At 43.5% G+C, this 23281-nt stretch overlaps 1 protein-coding gene across 4 annotated transcripts; it reads right to left on the reverse strand.

Annotated features, from left to right (window-relative positions):
• Nucleotides 1–3810: 3810 nt before the first annotated feature.
• PLEKHB2 (pleckstrin homology domain containing B2) lies at nt 3811–20469 on the reverse strand. Of its 4 annotated transcripts, XM_054206494.1 has the most exons (9): nt 20013–20034; nt 17458–17561; nt 16437–16484; nt 15679–15831; nt 14823–14925; nt 13856–13895; nt 11341–11430; nt 10058–10172; nt 3811–7953 (listed from the first exon to the last, which is right to left on the reverse strand). In XM_054206494.1, exons 3-9 carry the CDS (start codon nt 16471–16473, stop codon nt 7817–7819), a joined length of 675 nt encoding a protein of 224 aa, XP_054062469.1. In that variant the 5' UTR covers nt 16474–16484; nt 17458–17561; nt 20013–20034; the 3' UTR covers nt 3811–7816. The 4 variants fall into 4 exon arrangements, with proteins under 4 accessions (XP_054062469.1, XP_054062470.1, XP_054062468.1 ...); XM_054206495.1 differs by lacking the exons at nt 17458–17561; nt 20013–20034 and adding an exon at nt 20357–20469; XM_054206493.1 differs by lacking the exon at nt 17458–17561 and having other exon boundaries at nt 20013–20104.
• Nucleotides 20470–23281: the final 2812 nt, after the last annotated feature.

Genomic DNA, 23281 nt, shown 5'->3' on the forward strand with positions numbered 1-23281 from the left:
ATGTCTCTCTGGTTTCCCTTTCTTTGTCAGCCAGTCATTGCAAAAGCAAATAAATGTAAAGTATGGTTTGTAAAGACTCATGATCCAGACATTCAGTTCATGTATTCAGAGTCCATCTGTTATCATGCATGGTCTGATATGCATGACACCGTTGCATCTCCATCTGCTGAACTAGGCAGTTTTTTGAAAGACGGTAACATAAGTTATGGGTTGATAATGCTTATGTTGCTATGAATTGAAGGTGGACAGCTTCTAAATTGATCCTTCCTGTCTATATAGCTAAAATGAAACAGGGATGTGTAAATTTAACATTTCCGTTTAAAAATCGCTTTCCGAAGAGAATTGTGTTTCTTTCCCTTTCCTTCCCCCACTTTGGAATAACGTTTTACTCTGTTTGCCCTCGTCAGGCGGAGGTTGTGTATCATGGGCCTTCTGAGGGCTTGGCCTTCTGGGGAGGGCTGGGTTTGCTGCACATGTTGCAAGGTGGTGGAGCTGAGTCTGCTTTGGATAAGGAAGGGTTAAAATCTCTTCCAGCCCTCATGTCCTACATTCTGTGTGTAAAGAAGCATGATGCTGTTCTTGAATTACCAGCCCTTGCCCTCTGTATTCTAAGCTGTTTCTTTCTTCAATGCTGCTAATTGTTGTTATGATCATATCAAAGGTCTCTGGTCTACCAAGACTGATACCCCTGTATCCTCAGCGCACACGTAGCACAACAGCTTACAGCTTTTGATGAACTTGTCTGTTTCTTTTGTGTCACCGTCTCTCTTTGGGGAATGAGAGAAGCGAGATGTGACAAAGTAAAGTGGCTTTTTCCCCAACGTCATGCAAACTGCCTGTGACAGAGCTGGGAAAACTGACCCAGAACATCCTAGTCCCAGGCCAAGGCTCTCAGCCTGTCCTCCTGTGTTAAAGCACAGGCTGGGAAAACCCAGCTCCCAGGGCCCTGCGAAGCATAATGCTGGCTTTGCTTCATCTCCTGCGCTCTGCCAGCAACCCCTGCAAAGCTGTGTAAGGCTGATGTCGGTCTCTCTCCAGCATAGTAGGAACAGTGCTGTTTTGGGGGGGTCGAAGCTTTGTGGGGGTGGTGGCTGCCCAAGGGCCAGACTCTAGTTAGTGTAAAGCCAGCTGCTAGCTTGGCTGAACAAGGAGAAGAACCAAAACACCCCTTCACTTCCAGTAATAGAAAAATCCTGTGACTTTATCATAAACAGCTCTTCAGCTGAAGCAGCTAGGGATTTGAGTATGGAAATTTGGCATGGAAATAGCCTTTCATTACCATCGTGTCTCTGAGCATTCCTGAGACAAAACTGCTTTTGATCATCAGCAGACTTGGACAGTATCACCTCGCAGAGATTGCAGTCCTGCCTGCAGATTGCAAACCTGCAGCTTTTTTTGCTACCCATGAATACGATCATTATCATTATCCCAGACTATTATCTGCAGGGCGGGAGTGCTTCAGAGCCCCTGTGAGGGCTGAGACAGCACCGACAGACCCGTTTGTAAACGGGGCTGAGAAATGCCGCCGCTTTCCTGCGGGGCTGTGCAGGCTCCAGCGGGATGGAGGGCAGGCGTGTCGCTGAGGGCAGCTGCCCCTTGGCAGGGTTTCCAAGAAAGGCCTTGTATCCTAGTGACATTTGAAATCGGCCGCCCAGGGGCCCTCTACCCGGCCCGCCTGGGTTGTGCCGGTGCCGGCTGCGTGGGGCCGGGGTTCCTCGGGTCGGCCATCGAGGCTTTGTAACCGAAAAGGCGCTTCCGCGTTTCGGGGTTGTTTTAACGAGTCTTGGCGCTTCCGCAGGAGCAGGGGAGGGCGCGGGGGCCCGGCCTGGCCCCGCTCCGCCACCGCCGGTGTCGGGCCGCCATCTAGCGGGCGGCGGCGGGCGCGAGGGCGGCCGTTGGCCTCCTCCAGCGAGAGCCCGGCCGGGGCTGGGGCCCGGACGGGCCTGAGGAGAGCCGGGCCCCGCGGGCAGACGCAGCCGGGTTAGGCACAGAAAATCCCGCTGTTCCTCCAAAGGCTGGAGGTGGCCGCGGCCTTCCCGGCCGGGAGTGTCCGGAGGCGCGGGGCGAGTCACAGCAAGGGACTGGGAGCGGCCGAGCAGGGTAAGCTCGTCTCAGCCCCTGCGTGCATCTTGGGTCGCTCTCTTCCGGACTTTATCTGCCCTATGTGAAGACTTACTGCTTTGCAAAAATGCATAGTTAACTTTGTGTTAACTAAAGTGTCTGGAGAATTAGGCCGTATTGGTATTGTACCATATTCAGTCAGATTAAGCCTGGTATTGTCAGTGTGAAACTTTCACAACCTGTGCCTTAAAAATCGTTATCAAATGATAAGCTTTAAATGATTAATGCAGATAGACTTGGAGTTTTTATTTGCCCTGTGAGTCTTGGAGCCTTTTAGAGATGCCGCAAAAACTCTGAAACCTAAAGAGATCACCTGTGGTAACTGGAAGACTCCCAGACCAGTGCATTAGTGTTGGTCCATTGTTACAAGCTCTTATTTGTAGTTACGAAGTGCTCACAACATACTGGGGGAAACTCAGTTCCACTGAAATAGAGGTAACAGGAAATGCTCCACACTCACTTCAATGCATTGTAGTGGAACTGCAACAAGGAAGAGGGACAAATAAAGGTACTTCTAGGAAGACACCACTAGTTAAATACTATGGTTGCATTTAGTGACCACAAACAGGACAGGGAATGCAGTAGAAGGGAAAGCAGTAACAGGTGAAGCCCATTCTCTGAGCCATTGCCAGTTCAGGAAGGTATGGGGATGCTAAGCCTTGCACAGCAAATTTAGTTCCCTAACTTGTTCTGGTGCTGGAATTTCAGTAAAGGTGGGCTCTCTGGTGGGCAGGGTTAAGTGTACATAATGGTCTGCTTAGCCTAGTAAATCCATCATACGGAACTGATAATATACGCATAGCCATCATAGCATGCTGGGGGGAAGAGTGACGTGTACTCCTGCATTGACTGGTTGAAATAGCAGTTTTGTTTTCGTTGCCCAGATTAGTGGCTAAAAACCCCACCACTCCTCAAGAGTAAAAACAAAATGTGCGTAGAGCAAGGATAATAGTTTACAAAATATACTGTTTTCCTTCTAACAAATAGTTTAATTCCCAGCAAATGTGCAAGATAGTCAGCCTTTAGGTGTGGTCATTTAGTGTCTTTGTCTAAGCAAACTTATTGATTGTATTCCACTGAAGCAATTCATCAACAGGAAATACCAATGCAGCAACGAGTAGCATTTTGCCCAGAGCAACATCTGTGCTCCAAGCTGCTTACTGTAATACTCAACAGTACAAATCTGTTGATGTGATAACACAATGTCAAATGGCAAATCTGGATCAGCGTTGCATATATCAAAGATTAAGCATTTCTGAGTCAAAGCCTTCAACTCCATTAAAAAAGAAATAGGCCTTAACTCTAATCTTGATATAGTGGTGTTAGTGTGTGGAGTTACTTTGCTGATCTCACAGACGTTACATCATCTTTATGAAATGGTAACTGAGATGACTGAGCTATGTCAGCCTGGGCTCTCCAACAGCCACAGTTTTACTTCAGTTTTCTACCAAGTCAAGTCAGCCTTGTAATTGCTTAGGAAAGACTGGAGTTGCACAGAATTCATCACGGTACTGTTTTCTTGCAAAGCAAACCTGCTGGAAACTACATGTTTGAAAACCATATATTTTGGTTCCAAACATGTTTTCAAAACAAATCAAATTTTCAAACATGTTTGAAAACCATGTATTTGTCTACAGACTAAATGAGAAATGTTGAAAAAAGGCTAGTAGGCATGTCAAGACAGAGCCATTACACGTAAATATGAATTTTATTTGCTATAAATTATACAATGAGAATAAGGTCATACAGTAAAACAGCAGTTAAGATACTGCACGAGAACACGAAGGACCTGGGAGGAAGGAACATTTGCTGCATGCTACCCTCCATGACTTACATATATCTATCTTAGTCATCATGAGGAGGAACATGGGTGTGAATTTTCTCCTTTACTCAGCTTGCTTTGCTGGTTCCATCACCTATTGAAGCTTCACTGAAGAACAAACAAAATGAAGCCAGTGTTGTGTGACATTTGGGGTACCTCCATCTAGATACATCTCAGAATGTGCTTCAGCACTAGAAAGGATGTGTCTTGCCAAAAGTCAGTGCAGTTGCTCTGTAGATAAACACTTTCCACCCCTTCCTCTCTAGTTCATAAGCCTTTACCCACTCAGTACAAGAGGCTGCCTTTAGCTCCCCATGTTTAAGCAAAAGAAGCCAACGGCTGTGTCTTTGCATGTAACTATGACTTCGGGAGGGGGCCCTCGTTCACATCTTTAATGTGGTTGGACTTAAGAAGGCTGAGCCATTTCCACCCTGCTCTCGGGAAGCCTGGCTCTGTCCAAAAGTCACCAGTCACAGATAACATACAAACTCATGACCTCTGTAAGCACTGCCATTTGATTCTGAATGGACTGTAACTGCTATATAACAGATTAGTCATCCTTGACTGATAGTGTACACTGCAAAAAACAGTGGCACTGTAGTGGCTGCGGACCTCTCAGCTTTAGGGAAGTCAAGTATTGGGCCCCAGGTAGGAAAGCATGTGCTTGGGTGCTATGCAGGTATAAATGGAATCACAGCGTGGTGAACAGCACCATTCAGAAACAAACACCTGTTCAGGACTGTCATTTCAATCTGTTTTGAAAGTGATCTTGACACTGCCTCTTCCCATCACTACGGTAGCACCTATCTGCAGAAGCTGGCACGGCAGTCCCTCCAAGCCCCAAAATCCACTTTGGCCCTGCTCCTTCAGCTCACACTAGCATCTACACAAATTGCAGATATATGGAGTACTGGACTGGGCAGAGAAAGGCTACTGAGTCATGACTGTGTATCCAGCTGGACATCATTATAGATATGACCAAACCTCCACTCTCTTCCTGAGCAACAGGAGGTACGGCCATGTCTTCAGGAAGCAAGTCTGAGCTTTAACAACCAGGGAATTTGCCATGCTGCTGCTTTGTGCACCAAAACATTTCCACTTCTGTTTCTGCAGTGAGATCAGAAAGACTACAAGCACCTGCACTGGGATAACTACTCTCGTGATTTTATGCTCTAGCACAGTTTTCGTACATTTGCTTTCTAGCTTCTAAATGCCTATACCACCAGGATAGAAACATAGCTCATGATTTTTGTACAAAAGCAGCCTGTTGTTACCAAGATGGAAATGGAACCTTCAGCTTCAATTTGTAAACTTTCTTCCCCTTTGAGAAGGGGTGAGGTTAATAGAGACTTACTTCAATTTGAACTTTTAAAAAGATAATTTCTTGCTTTGAATTCAACCCAGGAATGTTTCACAATCAACAGTCTTTATCTTATATACTTCACTTGAAGAAACTGGGGACCTAGATTCAGTTATTTCGTGAAAGTGCAAGAGACATGTTCCCCTGCTGTGATCAACAGCTCTTGAGGGGAGGAAAAAAAAACCAAAAAACCCCAACAACACACAACCCCCCCAACAAAACTCTGAACTTAAAATAAATTACTAGCTTGATACGCTTTGTGCTATTCTTTCACAATCACTATGGAATTCAAAAGAAATCACAATGATATTCAATGATTTTATTCTCCCCCACCCCTTAAATATCACATAGGGAGAAGAGGAGATGGAGGCATTCTGCGGAACTAGTCATACTGCAAAGCACAAAACAGCACTGTAGACCTGTAATCACTTCAAGGTTATCTCAAGCCTTAGAAAGGGTAGAAATATTTATTCACTTAAGTTCCAGACAGTCACCATCTCTTTCTGACGTCAAGCCTACCAGGCCTCTAAAAGAACTTCAGTAGTGTACTCCAATTTCTTTTGGTTTGGACTAGCAATAGGAAACTTTCGCTTTAGTCCTCTTTTGAACCTCCAACAAGTCCTTCCAGTACATACCACTGGCAGAACAAATGCAGCTTGTATTAATCTGTTAAAGGACATGCATGCACGTTGGTGTGCGGCTCTGAGCCAGTTTCTTGAAAGAAGTTTACATTCTGTGGGTTAGACCCACTCTTAGTAATGCAGCCAAGATTACATTCGTCTGTTTCCTTACAATGATTTCAGTTTGTTGAGTTGGTCCTAAGAGTCATGAAAGCTTAGTGGTTCCCCTGACTGCTACCCAAACTCTTCTCCAAGACCTCTATTGCTTAAATATGTAGGATAGAGCCAAGGTCACCTTAGGATGAAATGAAAAAGGTTGGGGCTTGATCTGAATTTATGTGAGTGCAAGTTCTCATCTATTTTCATCTTTCCTGACATACCTGAAACCCCATGAACCTTAAGGAAATTAACCTGTTTCTGAATGAAAGCATAAGAAAGACTTAACGTATTAAAAGAGTATGAATACAAGAAGCTGAAAGGGGAAGTATAAAAATAAGTCCTCTTACTATAAAGAACTCAACTTAGGCACCCTGCCTCTTTTACCTGAATAAGAAAGCACGTGCATTTCTTCAGAGCTTGCTTTCCCCTGCCAAGCACAGTTCAGCATGGGTTACAACACAATAAGGTAATACGCCGTATAACACACATAACAGTTCCATTCCACGTTACAGTCCATAGCACAGCAGCCTGCAAGAGCACACTGTGTAAGGAACCAGACAAGCAAAGCCAGCCAGGTTCCTTGGAGCGTTTTCCTTAACAAGTCATGGAGGGAAGAAGAGACCTGCTGAGAGGGAAGTGTGCATAGAACAAACCCAGGCTCAGCTGTGCGCGAAACTAGTTGCAAATGATGAACCTCGTTCAGGAAACCTTGGAGGCTACAAGGCAGACATTCTATCCTAGCCACGGCAAGGCAGCTGATACCAAAATGCCTGTGTGCAAGGTCTACTTGTGCTGTTTGTCTCTCCCCTCTTGACTGTTACTGCCTGCAGGGGGGTTCTGGTAGACCCAATAGGGCAAGGGTTGTTCCAGTTAGTTTTCCTTCTGCAGAGCAATAGCAGTAATGAGCAGAGACATTAGACAATGGCCTCTTACTCAGGAATACAGTTGGTACAGTGTCTGAGGCAACTGTTCTACAGACATGGAAGATCACTTGTAAAGCTAAAGATCCATTACTTCCATCTGACCAGAGAAGAGTGATTCAGGATAACAAGGGAGGTGGTCAACAAACATGTCTTGTCACTGGTAATTCACATTTCTGGGAGAATAAAAGAACGGAGGAGTGCTGCTGCTTCTTAGCGGTCTGCTTATATGTTCTCTCAGACAACTTCACCTGCGTGGTGTGAGAGACAGGTATAGGACTCCATCTAAGAAAATAAACTACCATCTGCAGGCAAATTTGAAAACAAAAAAATCCTTAAGCATGGCAGACTACCTAATGCTAAGGAGTTTCTGCTGAGCTATATGTTTGTCCAGGGAATGTTCAAAAGCCAGTAGTACATATATTTTAACGCAGGGCTCCTGTAAACTGCCGATTTGGACCAGATTTTAGACCCCCCAAAAAATCAACTTTTTCTACAGTGTTTACAATAAGAGTCTGTTCATAAAGCTAGTGACTGCTACCATGTTACATTGGTGCTCATATTGATCCTTATTGGTACAGATCCTTGTAACTCCAAACATCAGAACACTTCAAGAGCGGCACATGCCATCTCCCACCACTTAACTAAATGGTGCCTTTAAACTCTCCTTAGGACAGTTAAGAATCAGTTATTAACATATCACTACTAAAAAATAACTATTGCATTTCTTAAAGTTTAACAGTAAACAACATTGCCAATATATTATTGCACACAATAAAGGTTTTTGGAACTACAGAGATAAGGAATGGGTAATCTAGAAGACCCAGAATAATGATCCCAGAGCCATTCCAGTTGCTGCTCCAGCAAGCATTCCCAGTGCAAGATCTCCATCGCTGTCACGGTAACGCTCTCGAATGATGACATGGTTTGCAGGGGGTTGCCCGTAAGGTCCTAGGTAATAAGAAATTATTAGGAAGAGGGCAGAAGAAATGTGTATCCTAATATCATGCATTGCAATTTCAAAGCATGCCCGATCTTTCACTGTCTTCCTTCCATTGAACACTAAGATGATGTCAGCTACACAAGTAGAATACATCTCTGCTTTGGATTCAGCCTCCACATGTAGTAAATAAATCCAGAGGCATAGCAACACCTCTAGCCTCCTAAGAGTTTAATATCTGGGAGAAAAACTCACCACAAATGTAAAACTGAACATTGTTCTACATTTATATTAGCAAAGAACCTATGAATTACTTAAATCATTCTATCAGACACTTAGTGGATTTAATGTAAGAAATGGGTCTAAAAATTGATTCAACCTTGAAGTTAAGGGAAACAGTGCAGTTCCCCCAAAAAATATCTTTGGTAGCTCTTAAGCCAGTAGTTTGTCAGAAGCTGTGTATCAGTCATTTACTCTACAATTACTGCCTACTATTTCAATTCACCCTTCATATCCTGGACTGATCTGTTGTGTGGTGACAGCTGCTACGTTTATTTTCAGATGAAGACTGTCCCAGTAGTAAGGAATTAACCTAAGACTCAAGAAACAACGAATTGACCCTTGCTCTGCAACAGACTTGTACAAAGTCCACCTGTCATGTTTTGTGACTTAGCTCCTACCTGCAAAGCAAACATAATAGTATTGCTTTCCCTTCCAGGCATTTCAGGAAGATTAAGTATTCCTGAAGATATTGCAATGTTTTTTGTAACAGATACTGAAGTAATCCAAGTAACAGAAGTGGAAAAGGCTCTCACTGACTCGATACATGACTAGGAACCTCCTAAGAAGGATTATGTCAATTCAGAGCATGAGCAATAAAACCAAACGTACAGGGGTTAAGTTAGTTGCTGGGGTGAACTTGACCCCCAAGACTTAGTTGCAGTAACCCTAGCGAAAGAAAACGTCGAGGCTTGGTTAGTATGCCCAACCTATAACTAGTATGTTAACACACTGGACTTGCAAACTGTGTAGGAGAGTTACTGTTTAATACTGCATTTTTATCATACAGGTTTCTGAGGCTTGATTTCCAAGGCCTGCTGGTAGTTTAAAAATGGTTCTTGGGACGTTGAACAAGCTGATGCTTGTCATCTGCTGAGAACCAATAGATACAGATATAGATATATGATCTGTATCTTAGGACTTCACTAACTTAAATTAGGAAAGCTTTAAAAGCTTTAGGCTGATGCACCTCCCTTGTAACAAAAAATGGAAAAACAAATTAAATAACCTGACAAATGTCAAACGGAAAACAAAAATCTCCCTCAAAACTGAAAAAAATTCTGAATAGAGCTTCTTGTTTGCAGAGCCAGATCATAAGCAATTAGTAAGTTAAATCTTCTGATTTTTATTACCCGCACTGCTCTAATGCCCCAATTCTGTAGGACTGGGGCTCTCTATGCAAAACTAATCCTAAATTAAGGTGACTAAGCTTGAAAGATCACCCTAAAATTTTAGTCTCGTTCCTCTTTTATTTGGATTGAAAGCTATCCAAGCCTGAAGAGAGCAATAGAAGACTTTACAAGGCTGAATATACTGCCTTAGGGCAATTCCAGCACGCAGGGAAGGAACCAGTTACCACCATGCTTTGGGAGTGGATTTACCATTGAAACTTGCATTTAATTCTGAGGTCATAGCTGAACATCAGTGTTGAAATAATTAAGCCAGGTATAACAGCAACAGGTGAATCAAAAGCTCCATCAATGCCCAATATGGAGTACTGAATCAATCTTGTTCTGACTTTTCTATCTTTCCTTAGAAAAAATGCTGCCTACTGTAGTTAGAGTTATGTGTGCATCACGAAGAGTTTATGAAGTAATTTAAATATGTTTAGATCACATTGAAAAGGTTCAATCACTTAATACAAATTTCACTGCACTTACTTTGTTATGAAAGGGTAAGGGGACTTGATTATAGTTATGAGTCTGGTTTCTTTCTATCACCCTGTTGTGCAGGAGTGGTGGGTGGGAAAGGCTGGCTATTAATAGAATTAAAGCCAGAAAGACTGACTCAAATAGTTTCTCTAGGAAGGTGAAGGATATGGTTGATACTGCTTACCTTGGTATGGATACTGATAGGGAACGGCATAAGCTTGTCCATTGGAGGCATAGAAGACTTGAGGACCAGTAGGGGGATATGCGCCGTTGTACTGATCGTAGCCATAGCCATAGACCTGGTGAAATCAAAAACGTCCATTACAAAAGTATTCTTTGCTATGTATCCGATTATGCACTTTGTTCAGTTGTCCCTCATTTCTAATGCAGTTAAAGTTTCACTAAAATATCCAGTCTGTACTGATATAGTCTATGTACTGCCTGGAAAGGATTTAGAACAGCTGTTTGAAAAAATAAGTGCTCTTAAGCAGCATTCACTCTCCACCCTTCCTGGACGGTGAATGGCAGAGGCAGGGCCTGGATCACCAGGCAGAGCCACAGCAGCCTTACCAGCTTCTTCTCCCTGCCCTTATGCCAACAAGAGCTCTCTGGAGAGCTCAGAAGCGCCAGGCAGGCAGCAGTCGATCCCAAGAAACTCCAGCCAACTTTCCTCTAGCACACTGCAAATAAATGTCAGATTCAGGACAAATACTTCGTAGCCGTATGTTTTGGAAGCAATTTTGTTCTCCAAAAGAGGAGGCCTGCTGCTAGGCCCAGTATAGCTCCCAGTACCACATCTAGTTCTTAACTGTTACTTTTAACAGCAAGGGACTGGAGCAGAGCACCTATAGTGCAAAAGTAATACTACCCCAAACTATCCCTTTGTGTATCACCGCACATCAGTCAGAACATCCAGAAACCCCCAATATATACTAGTTCAGTCCCAGTGCTGCGCTTGCTCCACTGCAAACGAACTGTGCATCCAGAAGCTAGAGTTATCGTGTTGCTATGACATCTTAGATACAACAAAATCCTTGTGTGTTAAAATGACATCTCCAGTCATTAAATCCTATTTTAAAAACTCCTGATTTTATATTCTTCCAGTGCTTACACAGTGTGAAAGTGTAGTCACACTTCCTTACGTTAAAAGCTCCATGGCAAATATTTTTCAAGATTAGCCAAATAACTTCTGCCCTGTCTTTAAGAAGCTTTATTTTTCAAGTTCACTGAGCAGCCATCACTTTATATACTTCCTGGCCAAATCTGCCTCATCCCTTTCAAAGGAAATCCATCTCAAATAGGAGTGACAGTAGATTGTTAGAGCCTTACTCTCGCTCTCCTTTTGTACAAACCTTAAAGCTGGATTAACTGTGAAACACAGCACTTTGGGACTACAGTTTGGGTGCTTGAAGAATGCCTGCTTCTGGTACCACACTTATTTTAATGCTTCCCAGCTGCCACTCTTACCTCAGGTGATGGTGTAGCATAAGCTGTATAGGGAGGAGGGGCTGAGGAAATGGCTGTCTCATCATACATCACGTCAGATCCCACGTAGCCCTAAACACCACGGAAAGGTAGCAGTTATCACCTTTTCCTACAGATAGCCAGTTAGAGTAGTGCAAGGATTAAGACTTAATGACACCAAAGAAGGGGTAACCTTTAGACATGATGCAGTTAAGAAAGCAGTGAGTACCTTATAAAGCGCTGCAAAAAGAAGGTACTTGGAGAGCAGACCTGGGAGAACACAAATGCCTGATGAACCACAGGAAGGAGCCATAAAATTTTGTACCTGCGTGTGTGTGCGCGCACATGTGCATACAAGCATACTGATTCCTTCCCTCATTTGATAGCCTCAGTTTTAGAAATGACTCTCTTTTTCGTCCTCTGTTTTCAGATAAAAGTCTTCACAACTAAGCTAGCTGCTTCCTGGCACCCTACAGTGGTATCATCATGTTCTGCAAGAGCAGATAAAGGAAACAAACACAGTAGCTAAAAGTGGTACATGAACTTTTTAGAACATTGTCACAGTTCTTAGCCACCTCTCACTTTCTGTCTGTGAGGAGACTTAAAAAAAAATGCAGTAAGAGAAGTTTAAATGTAGGGATTTGAGGGGCTTGGTTGTTTTTAGGGAATTACTTTGAAATGCCACCCATAATTCTGGTCCTTTTTGAAGGCAGCTATGAGGCAAAGGTGATGACTTACTTGAATCCACCTACAAGGAGCTCTCAAAGATAATTAACATTTGTTACAAGAGCCTCATATTCTTGCCCCTAGTATCAGAAATCTACAGTGATGCTCTTAGTGTCCTATCCCAAGAAAAGAAAGCAGCTCCCTTTTTTTAATTTACAAGTGAACACTTTAATAGCTCAATAGAGAATGTTCCTATTGTCTCTTGCACCTGGACTGTAGGGCATACTATGGCCATAGCCCAGGTCAGATTTGTGTTGGAGGTTCTAAAGATTGCTTGAAACACACTGGTGAAAGCACTGTATGAGGAGGCAGGTATAACCATCACCTGCCAATAAGTCCAGCAAATGCTCACATGTTAGCAATAAATTTAATCTGTTCTGCTACAGGGAACTCTGTATAGGCATCTGACAAAAGCCTGCAAATGTCTGTAAATGACATAGTTCTCAAAGCTAGGGTGATCACCCTGCTATTCCAGTAAAGTTATGAGGCATTGTTGATTGCTCAGTATTTTTGAAAGCTGTGTCAGACTCCTACAGATGGACTCAAACCCAGTTACCCGGTTAGTTCAAGTCCTTGTTGGAGACCTTTAATAGCTTTGGGAAGTGCTAATTTATGATACTACTTGTGCTGAGAGCTACCTGTCCTGCTTTCAGTAGCAGGGGTCTGCCTTGGCTGACCAAGGTGATGCACTGGCAAGTTTTTAATACCGTCTACCAGGGCTGTCAGCTGAGTGTGAGAGACATGAAAAGCAGCAGCTCCTGAAACCAGGGGTCACCATCTCACACGTAAGCAAGATAAAGCCCCTAAAGCTAGAGCAGACAGAACCATGAGTGTTGTGTCCTCTGCATAAGGACAATTCTTTCACTTCTCATTTAACACCATGAAGCAGCATAGCATAGCTACAGTCAGAGGCAATCATGTCCAGGGTAGTTTTGCTATGACAAGCGTTTGCTTTGAGTATCTACAGATCTAAGTTATATCATATGACAGATGCCTCAGTACAGTGGCAATGTTAATGTGACTCATCAAAAACTGAGATAAGATTATAGAAAACCCAGCATTTCCTCATGAAACAGAAACATCTCAGGTTGGTTCAGTTTAGCCATCTAAGAAAGCTAGTGCTGAGGAGTACTCTGGAAGGCAGTCTGGAGGAAAAACAAATTAACAATACCCACAAGTGGCTGGATGTGGCTCCCCAAAGATACAGTTCTCTAGAGAACTCCAAGACTCACAGGGAGGCTTTCATGATTCCTGACCTCTTCACTCTCCACAGCTAGCATGCCAATGCAGAGGTGATATACTCCTCCTTGGCATGCCTGCACTCGCCTGCCAACACCTCTTGCTCCTCCCCTAGTCTCCGCCAGAAGCATCCCACAATGTAATGGATCTACATTAACAAACAGCTTCTTCGCAGTAAGCTTCCTTTAGCGCTGCGGCTGGTAGGCAACAAACACTAGCAGTGAAAACTGCATTTTTACTGGTTGCAGAGGTCCACAGCCTCAGTGCCCGCTTCTCTTACAGACCAGCTTCCCAAACATTCACTTCCACCCAGAGAAATTGTTCCCTGAAGTCATTCACTTCCACCCAGCATACATTTGACTTGGCTGCAAGGATGACATGTGCTCGTGATCCAGAGGATCATTCTTCTCCCCACCCACAAGCCTTAGCATCGTGCTCATGACTCTGTTTTTCTGTAGCAGAGAAATATGGAACACGATTTCAGAAGTAAATTGCTGGACAACACTGATGTGCTGCTTTCCATCAGTACCAAGTCTAGGTAGAAGACACTTACTGTGTTTGTTCTGGCATCCTGGAGAGCAATTTTCCACGCCCTGTGAAAAAAATACCATTATTTAGTGAAACGGTGATAAAAATTAACGCCTCTTTTTCTTTTTTGGACTATGAAAAGAACAAGGTTAGCAACGAGATGTATTACAGGAGCAGAGTTTAAGATACTGCATGTGTCAAGGCCTAATGATACACTAAAATGAATGCACAAAGATGTTCACCAAGACTGAGAAATAATTACTTTCTTTGCAGAGCTGAGAAGGAAGGAGGAGGAACACGAGAAGAAACAGAAGTAGTTTTGAAGGTCCTCACTGCAAGCCCAACAGCCAGGTAATATGCAGCCATGCTTGGGATAAGGAAATAGGATGAGGTGCACCAGAGAAGTTGTATCTCCTGCCTGAACAGTTGCATCTGTGCTGACTAGAGAATGTGGATCTTGACACTATTGCAGTTTGAACAGAAGGTACATATATTTCACACAGATACTCCCATGCCATATGGCTGGGAGCATGTTTGATGTACCACGCATACTGGGCAAACACTGGTGCTGGAAGTTATTTAACTATACATAGCCAAGCTCAGTTGAGAGTTCACAATAATGGAGTATATTCCTTTCACTACTGATCAGGATGTCCTTGGACTATGTGGGGTCGTGTGCTACTTGAAGAATGGGAAAAGTGAAGAAAAAAAATCCGTTCAGCAAGTCTCGCATTAACCATATTAATAAGATTCTTTTACTCCTCCTCACCCTTTGGTGTTTTCAGTGATTTAATTTGCAGTTAGTTTGCATGAGCCAGACAACTTCTTAGAGGAAAGCTACATTTTTTGTCACTGAAAGCTTGCTTTTGCTTGTTTGAAAACTTTCTTAAAATGTGTCTCTGAAAGTCCGAAAGAGGGAAAATAATTAAGGAGAGAAAGAAAAAGATAAAAGAGAAAGAGGCAGCAAAATCAATATTCTCTGGCAGACTTACAGGCAGTCATCGGCACTCTCTGCACAGAGGTTGACTGTCTTCCCATCACGGCAAACAATCTGCAGTAAACAGTCTCTCTGCTTCCCCTCTGGAGGCTGGAAATCTGAGTCAGAAAAAAAGAGACGAGTTATGAAATATCTATAACCAGAATTTCATCATTGCATTTACAAGAAGGTAGTATGCAAAAACTCTGGACAAATGAACTAAGGCCATTTGTAGCTGCTTTCCGTGGCATCAGAACAAATTACAGAAGGAAATAACCTGTTCTCGCTCTTTAGTGTCCTCAAGTATCTCTGAACATCAGTCCTAAGGAATGCAAGTGTCTTACAGCACAACCAATCCATATTTAATAATAAGTACTCTCCAACACTTGTGTCAGCATCAAGTTGAGTACTAACAAATGCTAGAAGTGAACTTAGTAATACTTGAAAAAAATCTGCTGAGGTTTCCTATTTCTAGTCCTGCCTGTCACTCCAGCCAGTGCTATAATTACACCAGTAACACTCTAGCATCAGACGCACAAATGTACTGTGAATGAACATCCCACTCTCACGTGCATGCCTGCCACCTGCGTACATGGTACACTGTCCTCGCTAAGTTTTAAAAGGAAGTAGCAAACCCTAACCTAATCTATCACGTGGTGATACTATGCTCTGGGTATCTATAAGGGAATTTAGTAATTGGTTGAGCTGGACTTTTTTGGGGGGATGAGGGATGGTGGGTTTTTTTAACAACAATGAAGTGCACGCTTCTTGGATATGTTTACTTCTGCAGTAGTGTTGTAAAGGGTATGCTGGGCAGGCACTGAAGTTGTAAAGAATCTCTGAATACCAAATCCTGAAGATTTCATTATTACCTCGACATTCATTCCCCACTCTGAGGTTGATGCAATGGATTCGCATGTGGATTTTATCTTCTATATCATGGCGATTTTGATCATCATAGAATATTAAGCGGCCATCAGACCACAGGTCAAACCAGTTCTTCTTCCAACGCCGTAAAATAGTACCTTAAAAATCAGACAGTCACTTTTAAGGGCACATATTGGGAAGTGTTTGTGTCCTAAAGTCAATAAAAAAATAAACCAAGAAATCTTTCACAGTTGCCCCAGACATTCTGAGGTGACAAACAAAATCCTATACTACAACATGCCCACCTCATAACATTACAGGATTGGGTTCCATATTTTATCTAGCATTCGAAGTCACAACTGAGTTTATTTTAAGTGCATAACCTAGCGCTTTAGTTCTAATTTGCTGCAAGAAAAAGCAGAGGGCATGACTAATTGAAGACTTTAAGTTAAGGTGTCAGGTAAAGTTTCCAAGTCTCTACTTATACAGCACTAATTACAGGGCAGCATCTGAAGCTGAATGCAAGTCAGACACCTTGATATGGTATATCCTGTTTCCCAGTGGTTTACCCAAAAGCTCACGTGGAAATGCTGTCATGACAGGTCATTTTATGAAGGTAAAAGGTAAAAAAAAAGCCAAACCAACCCAACCCACAAAGCTAGAAATGTGTTTTAAGAAAGACCTAGGAATTACCAAATCACTGTGATGTTTTTTGAAGTTAGACACATTGGGGATAAAAAGAGGTAAAAGGCCCATGACTTACTTTGCCGGAGCAGCCATCCACTCTTCACAAATGCCATTATTGTTTAATCTAGTGGACAGAAGAGGAGGGTGAGGGGGAGAAAAGCAGTCTTCAGTATTTCGCAATAATACATTAGAGGCATCTCAAGGTCAAGGTCATATATTATAGCTGCATGTACACAGCTTGTATTGCAGAAAGACAAGGTAGATCTCAGCTGAAGATATTCAGCAAGGCACAACTAGTACTCTAGGACTTAAAAAAATGGAACAAATGTGCAATTGTAGCAGTGTGACGCTTAGAGACCACTTTTAAGTTTAACTGGAAAGTGCACAAGCTTACAGCTACCACTCCTGTGACACGGGGAAAAGACAGGCTGGAGTGACTGCTTCCTGACTCACCACCAGTTCCTTTCAAACTTGTTCTTTTGACATACATGTGCTTCCTGTATTCTGCAGTCTCAAGTTACTAAGCACCCTCACTTCTTTTGTAGCTGCCTTTTTCTGTACTTCCCTCTTCTGGTTTTTTTCAATCACTGGCTCAAAGTCCAGCCAAAACAAAAGCTGAAACAGTTTAATCTTAAACAGGAAGGAGAAGGCTGTTTTTATGACTTGTATTTCTTCCAAATCATCACTAGCTCCCTCCAAGATGAATTGAAATAAGTAAAAGTTCAGCCCATAAAGTGAGATTCTTGTTTCTCCTTGACTTAAATGAAGCTTGAAATGGGATGGGAAGGACCCTGCATTAAATTCAAGTTATCACACATGACATTAAGCACTCGGCCACTGCATTCTGGTTTACGAGCATGCTAAAGAAAAAGAGATCAGGCACAGGATATATTGGAGGATTAGTTTTTATTTTATAGCATAATGGTGCTGTGATGATTGTTTTAAAATGGATTAATAAAAACACAACTATCTGGATGCAATCGAACTAGAAAAGCAAGAACAGAAGCATTTTAAAGCCTCCCTTGAGAAGGCTGCCTCTTTTAGAAATTATTTGTGGGGCTTGTAAGCCAATATGGGAGACAGATACTTAAACCTACCAGATAACATTCTACGTGTAGCAGTGTAAGAAGAGGTGAGGAAAGGTAGCTTAGTAGATCTGATAGACAGAGGAACTCCTCCCAGACAAGACAGGTGTTTAAAGCTGGGAGAAAGGAAGAGAATAGAGTTTTGTTATATTCTAGTAAAATACAGTTAGTAAGCATCCACTTATCTTCTGATGGATGTATATATGCTGTCTATTGGATATTACTTGTAGCTCTGTCCTCTTCACAGTACTGGGCAAATACTGCAGCTCACAAGTAAAGACTATAGCCAGCAGGATTTCACATTGAAGGAATGCCACATCCAGCACGGGCTCGGGTGTGATGATGAGAACCACCTGCAGCTAAAGTTTAAACTCCAAGATAAACCTCTTACTCTTGGCTTTTGTACCCAGCTCACTGGGAAAACAAACATTTATTTGACAGCCCATTCAAAGGGAGTGTCAAACTCCTATCCGGCTTTAATCCTGGTCATCAGGTCCTGCTCTGAGGTCTAAGCATGCTGTTGTCACCTGTCTACAGAGGGAGAGCTTCAGAACTAGAGGCCAATTTATTCTTCCAAAGTAACAAAGCGGTACAAAGGACCTGAGCCTCGTTCTCTCTCCACCCCAGGATATGCCCCTCTCCCCCTAGATTCTCCTTTACAAGGAAAGAGTCGTCTTACACTTCATTTTCACAGAAATGGGTCTCTCCAATGGTGCTTCCATGTCTTCCCATTTGCCCGCTAAGGTGAAATCACTGTATATCTCCAGAGGCCTTTTAATAGTCTAAGAGCCACTAAAGATCTTGCATGAACTCGAGTTCTGTTCCAAGTGCTAGATTAGGCCATTGAATGTTTGTTGCTGCCTTTAAACCTACTCTGTTACACAACAGCATAATTAGATTTAACTTAGACACATAAAGGGGAAGAAATGAAGAAGAAAACATTTTTTCTTGGCAAATTAAGCTTTGCCTGTCATTGCAGAATGCCTCATAATCAAAGTCTCACATTACAGAATGTCGCACAGCTATCGAGAGCTACAACAGCAGAAGAGGCTTCAGCAGCTGTACAGCACCTCACATGGAACCTCAGACGCAACAACTACATCTTCCCAGCACAGAATATTAGTGCCCAAAACTTAAGCTCTGGATAGAGAGCAAGCAATCACACAAAACAATCTGTCAGCACTGAAGGAGGAGGTGCAAAAACAATTAGATATTCTCCTCTGTCCCTTTTTAAGCACAGGCACTCACTTAAAGTCCTCTACAGTATTCACAATCAACCCACATTATGTTTAAAAGAGTATTTGCAGAGATAGATCAGAGCTGGCAAGATAAGTTGCAACTGAGTATTTATTTGCTTGTTAAACTAGCTCAGTGCAAACCAACATTCTGCTTAGCAATGTGGTTTAGTGATGGTTTTTGTGTCAGTGTTAGGTTGATGGTTGGACTAGATGATCTGAAAGGTCCCTTCCAACTGAGGCGATTCTATGATTCTAACATGGAAAATGGGATTTAAACAAAGATAAATCAATTTATCACCAACCTCAACAGAAGCTCCTTGGTGACTGAAATCTAAAAGTAGTAGCACTCTAAACTAAACACAAGTTAAGAGTAAATGCAGCAAAGGGGTGAGGCTATTCCTTCCTGCTCCCTAGAACAGCAGTTTTCCTTTTTTGCACAGAATATAATGTGGAATATCTAACAGTCTGTTCCAGTTCATTACTTCTCAAACCAGGTTGGCTGGTAAAAAAAGCAAACTTCAAAACAAATCAAGTGTATCTACCTGCAGCTTGTAATTACTAGAGCAATTTTGATTAATGCAGTCAAAGTAGCACTGGACCAGATGTCACAGCCCACGTGGATGGACGGGGCTCAGCCATCCCGACCGACCTCCAGAGCTGTCCCACTGACACCTCGCTGTCGCTCTCTTCCCAAGACTTCAGGCAGAGAACGACACAAAGCTCAGAGGAGCGTTAAATGTAACCCTCTTTGCCCCCCTCCCCCTTAAAACAGGTTTTCTATTTTTGGAACTTCCTTCCTCTGCCACTAGCTCCTCGCAGGCCTTTTTCCATGAAGTGGTGTTTGTTTTAGCCAACGCCCCACCCACGTGGCTCTCGGTTCAAAACCGGTTCACCAGTGAGCGACCCGGTGTTGGGAAACAGACGGCCTGGAGGAGGCACCATCCCATCTCTTCCCCCCGGGGCCCGCTCCCCCCGACAGGCCTCCGGGGGCGGGCTGGCCCGGGGCCCGGGCTCTGTCCCCCGCTCCTGCCCCGCCGCGGCGGCAGGCAGCTGCTCCGCGGATCCGCCTGCCCGGGCACCGCGACCGCTCCGCTCCCCGCGCCCCCTCCCCGGGCAGCGGGCAGAGCGCGGCTGCCTCGCCCCGAGAGCTCCCTCTTCACCGGCACAGCCCCTGCCGGGCCCGCCGGCCCCGGCCTGCTCGGCGGCCCCGCTGACCTTCGCGCGGGTGCCGGGCTGTGCCGAGCCGTGCCGGTCGGGGCATCCGCGCCGAGCCGCGCGCCCGCCGCCCCCCGCCGCCGTGCCCAGCCGCTGGCGGGCCGCCGCCCCTACCTGCCGTGCCGACCCCACCGCCGCCGGCCCCGCTCCGCCCGCGGGCAGCGACAGCCCCGTCCTGACGTCAGCCCGCCGCGCCGCGCCGCCCCGGCTGGGCTCGCGCCCCCCCCCGCCGCCACCGCCGGGGCCTGGCGGGACGCGCCGTGTGCTCCGTGCGAGCCCGCGGCCCGTGGTGGGGTGCCGGCCCCTGTTGGGGTCCCTCCGCGCCGGGCGGGACAGCCACCCCCTTACGGCTGATGTGGGCGCGCCGAGCCCCAGCGGTGTAACTGCACACCCACCCCCGCCGCGGGGTACAGCCCGGCATAGCGTCAGCCCCCGCGCACCAGGACTCTTAGACTTACTTCTTTTCTTTTATCTTATTTATAATTATGAAGGACGCTTTCTGATCTCATGCTATGGGACTGCAGCAGAGAACGGCAGAGTCACTTTGTTGAAGCAGTCACACGGGCGTTCAAGGCCAGAAAAGGCCGGCTGGGCTGTGACCTCTTACATAAACCAGCCAGAAACTGCATCTCCGGGATTCTTGCGTGACAGCTCTAAACTCTATTTGGGTCAGTGCTGCCCACACGCCACAAAATCTGAACCGATGGAGAAGGCACTGTATCACTGGTTAATTATTTTCACAGTTCAAATTGTGTTTTCCATTTCTAACCCAAAGTATATGAGGTAGTTACAGTTTAACTAATATTAGGGAGATTTCCTCTGGGTGATGTAAGTTTTCCCAGGCTGATCCTGGTAACATAGGAGGGAGTATGACTCCTGTTATCACAGTTAGTAAAAACAAGAAGAAGAAAAAAATAATTGATTGGTTGGCTTCAGCCAGTCTCTTTTTGTTTTAAGACTGGACAATACAGAAATAGCATTCATCATAGTTACAATTTCACATAATCTTTCAACAAGCTCCTAGACTTCCTCCTGCCCATCTTTTCGCTCTTGTTGAACACAACAGCAAGTCTAACTGGAAATTACCTAGAAAGCCTGTGATAGTGTAGTTCACGGCTGTGGTGTAGTGCATGCTTTGATGTATCGTTGAAGTACCATGGAAGTGGTGAAGGCAGAACAGGAGGGATAAAGAGAGATCATCTAGCTGTGAATAGAACTGCAGGTTTCAGAAACAACCAGTAAATGTGATTTGTGTACATCACATTCTGCAGCAAAGTCATTCCTTTTTATGTAGGAGTCCTTTCTCTGGGGCTAAAACTGTTCACCTTTCATTGCTGAAAAAGTATTTTCAACAACTTGGATGTACTGGGGTAGAGGTGGAAGGTAAGACAATCTTTATACTGGGGGAGGGAGCAGTTTTCATCTGGAATGAAAAATACTCCTCTTAAGGATTTGGGAACTCAGCAGATCCTATCCTTGGCGAGCAGTGACGAGGGGACAGCTGCCTTTTGGCATGTGTTCAGTGTTGGCTGTCTGGGTTTATATAAAACTTAGATTTTTCAGATTAGGTTTAAAACCATTTTGAAATTCATTGAGAAACTGTCATGGTGTTTCCTGAATGAATTGCCTCTGTGGGCACAGAACATCAAGATTTTGTTTAGTAGCTGTTTGGGACCATGTCCTACACTATGTTGACCTTGGAAAATCGGGCCGTGACCCCACACAGGTCCTGTTAAGAGGGTGCACAACAGAAGCACAGATCCAGGAAACACCAGCTCTTCAGTCTGCCGGAAACTCAGGCATATACTGGAAACCCATGCAAACATATATTAGGCTTATCATCTCATTAAATTCTGAAATATTTTGAAGTAAATATGTCGGGCTCTGCATTTGCTGATGAAACTTTCGTCAGGAAGTTTTTAACTAGCTGAGCTGAAGGCCTGAGTCTTAGTACCCTGAGCAAAAGAACTAGAATATTTAGATGAATACTATTACTAATGTGGATTGTTTTCAAATTGTTTGCCAGTGAAGCATGGAAGAGAAGGTTTTTGTTGAACTTTTAAGCCTATTCATAATTGCACCTTCAGTCTGGTCACGTTCTAAGCATGGTATAAGATTCATCCCTCCCTAATAACTTAAAAAAAATGTTTGGAATGTTTCAGAGTTACCAACCCCCTTTTTTTTTATCTCCCATTCTTGTCCTGAATCAAAGAAATCTAAAACAAGAAGTTCAACTTGCCAGTTGCAGTTAGAACATGCCAGTTAAAAATCAATTGGAAGACTAAATTGCTAAATGCTTAAGAAATTGCTATTTGGAAAAATTGAGCCATATGGTGACTTCTAATTCTTTGTCATAATGCAACTGATATAACCCATCTCTTCAGTACATGCTAAATCTTGACTGCCACCAACGTAAGCGTTCGATTTCCACAGTCATTTCAGGGTCTTCGTAGATTCTTTATACACTGCTAAAATCTGTATTTCAAATCTCCTACTTTTGTTTGTAAAATATAATTTGACTCTAAAGCAAGCAGAATACACATTTGCATTAAGGATAAACAAATTATTTTAAACAAAATGCACGCCAGTACTATTATAAGTACTGTAGTTAATGCTGTTAATACTACTACAGCTAATACAGTCCTCAACCAGGCTAAAAAAAAATCATATTAAGAATCATCATTGTTTGCAAGTTAATGAAATGAAAAATATTAAAATCAAGAAAAATATGAATAATCTGACCAAACAACCGTGTTTGCAACAGAAAGAGAGCTGCTGCTGGAGAACACCTGGATGAGGAATTTAAAGAACTAGGACTCCAAATTTGTTATATGGTTATTACTGTATTTATTAGTTTTCCAAAGCTTAAATATGAAGGTTATGGGCAACTTGAAACTATTTAGGCAATAGGTGAGAATAGCAGACCAGAGGATAGGTCCAAAGATAAAGCAAGCTTGATTAAGTGTTTGTGAAACTAAGCAACTCTGCAATAGTTGTACATAGCCTATAAAGTTTCCCTGTTGAGAGGGAGATGGAAAAGAACATAATTCTAGTTTTCCAGAAGGTTGTATTGTCTTAGCTATGTACATAATAGTCCCAAACAGAAAGGTAAATCACAGACTTGGACAAAAATCTTTATTCAGACTGCTTTAACATACCTCCTTCTCTCCTGTGGAAAAGACTCTTAGCTCTTATCTCCTACCATTCTTGTGGGTAATTGACCTGCACCCAGGATTAAAATTCCTTGGCACATTTTACCTGAAAAGAAATTAATCGTGCAATCAGCTTTTGTCACGTTGTCCCATGAGATGAGTGCTTACTTAGCGACTGAAGAGGGTTCTTGTGGTGTGGTACGGAGGTTCTGAACAGGACTGCAGTATACA

The sequence above is a fragment of the Rissa tridactyla genome, chromosome 6 (genome assembly GCF_028500815.1).
Source record: "Rissa tridactyla isolate bRisTri1 chromosome 6, bRisTri1.patW.cur.20221130, whole genome shotgun sequence".
Taxonomy (NCBI): Eukaryota; Metazoa; Chordata; class Aves; order Charadriiformes; family Laridae; genus Rissa; species Rissa tridactyla.

What these genes read in the sequence shown, in the direction of transcription:
- PLEKHB2 (XM_054206495.1), bottom strand. Translation starts at nt 16,473, where the DNA reads ATGGCATTTGTGAAGAGTGGATGGCTGCTCCGGCAAA. An exon ending in AGGATGCCAGAACAAACACA is followed by an intron (nt 11,431 to 13,855) that starts GTAAGTGTCTTC and finishes CGTGGTGTTTAG; the next exon opens with GGCTACGTGGGATCTGACGT. An exon ending in CTATCAGTATCCATACCAAG is followed by an intron (nt 7,954 to 10,057) that starts GTAAGCAGTATC and finishes CTTATTACCTAG; the next exon opens with GACCTTACGGGCAACCCCCT.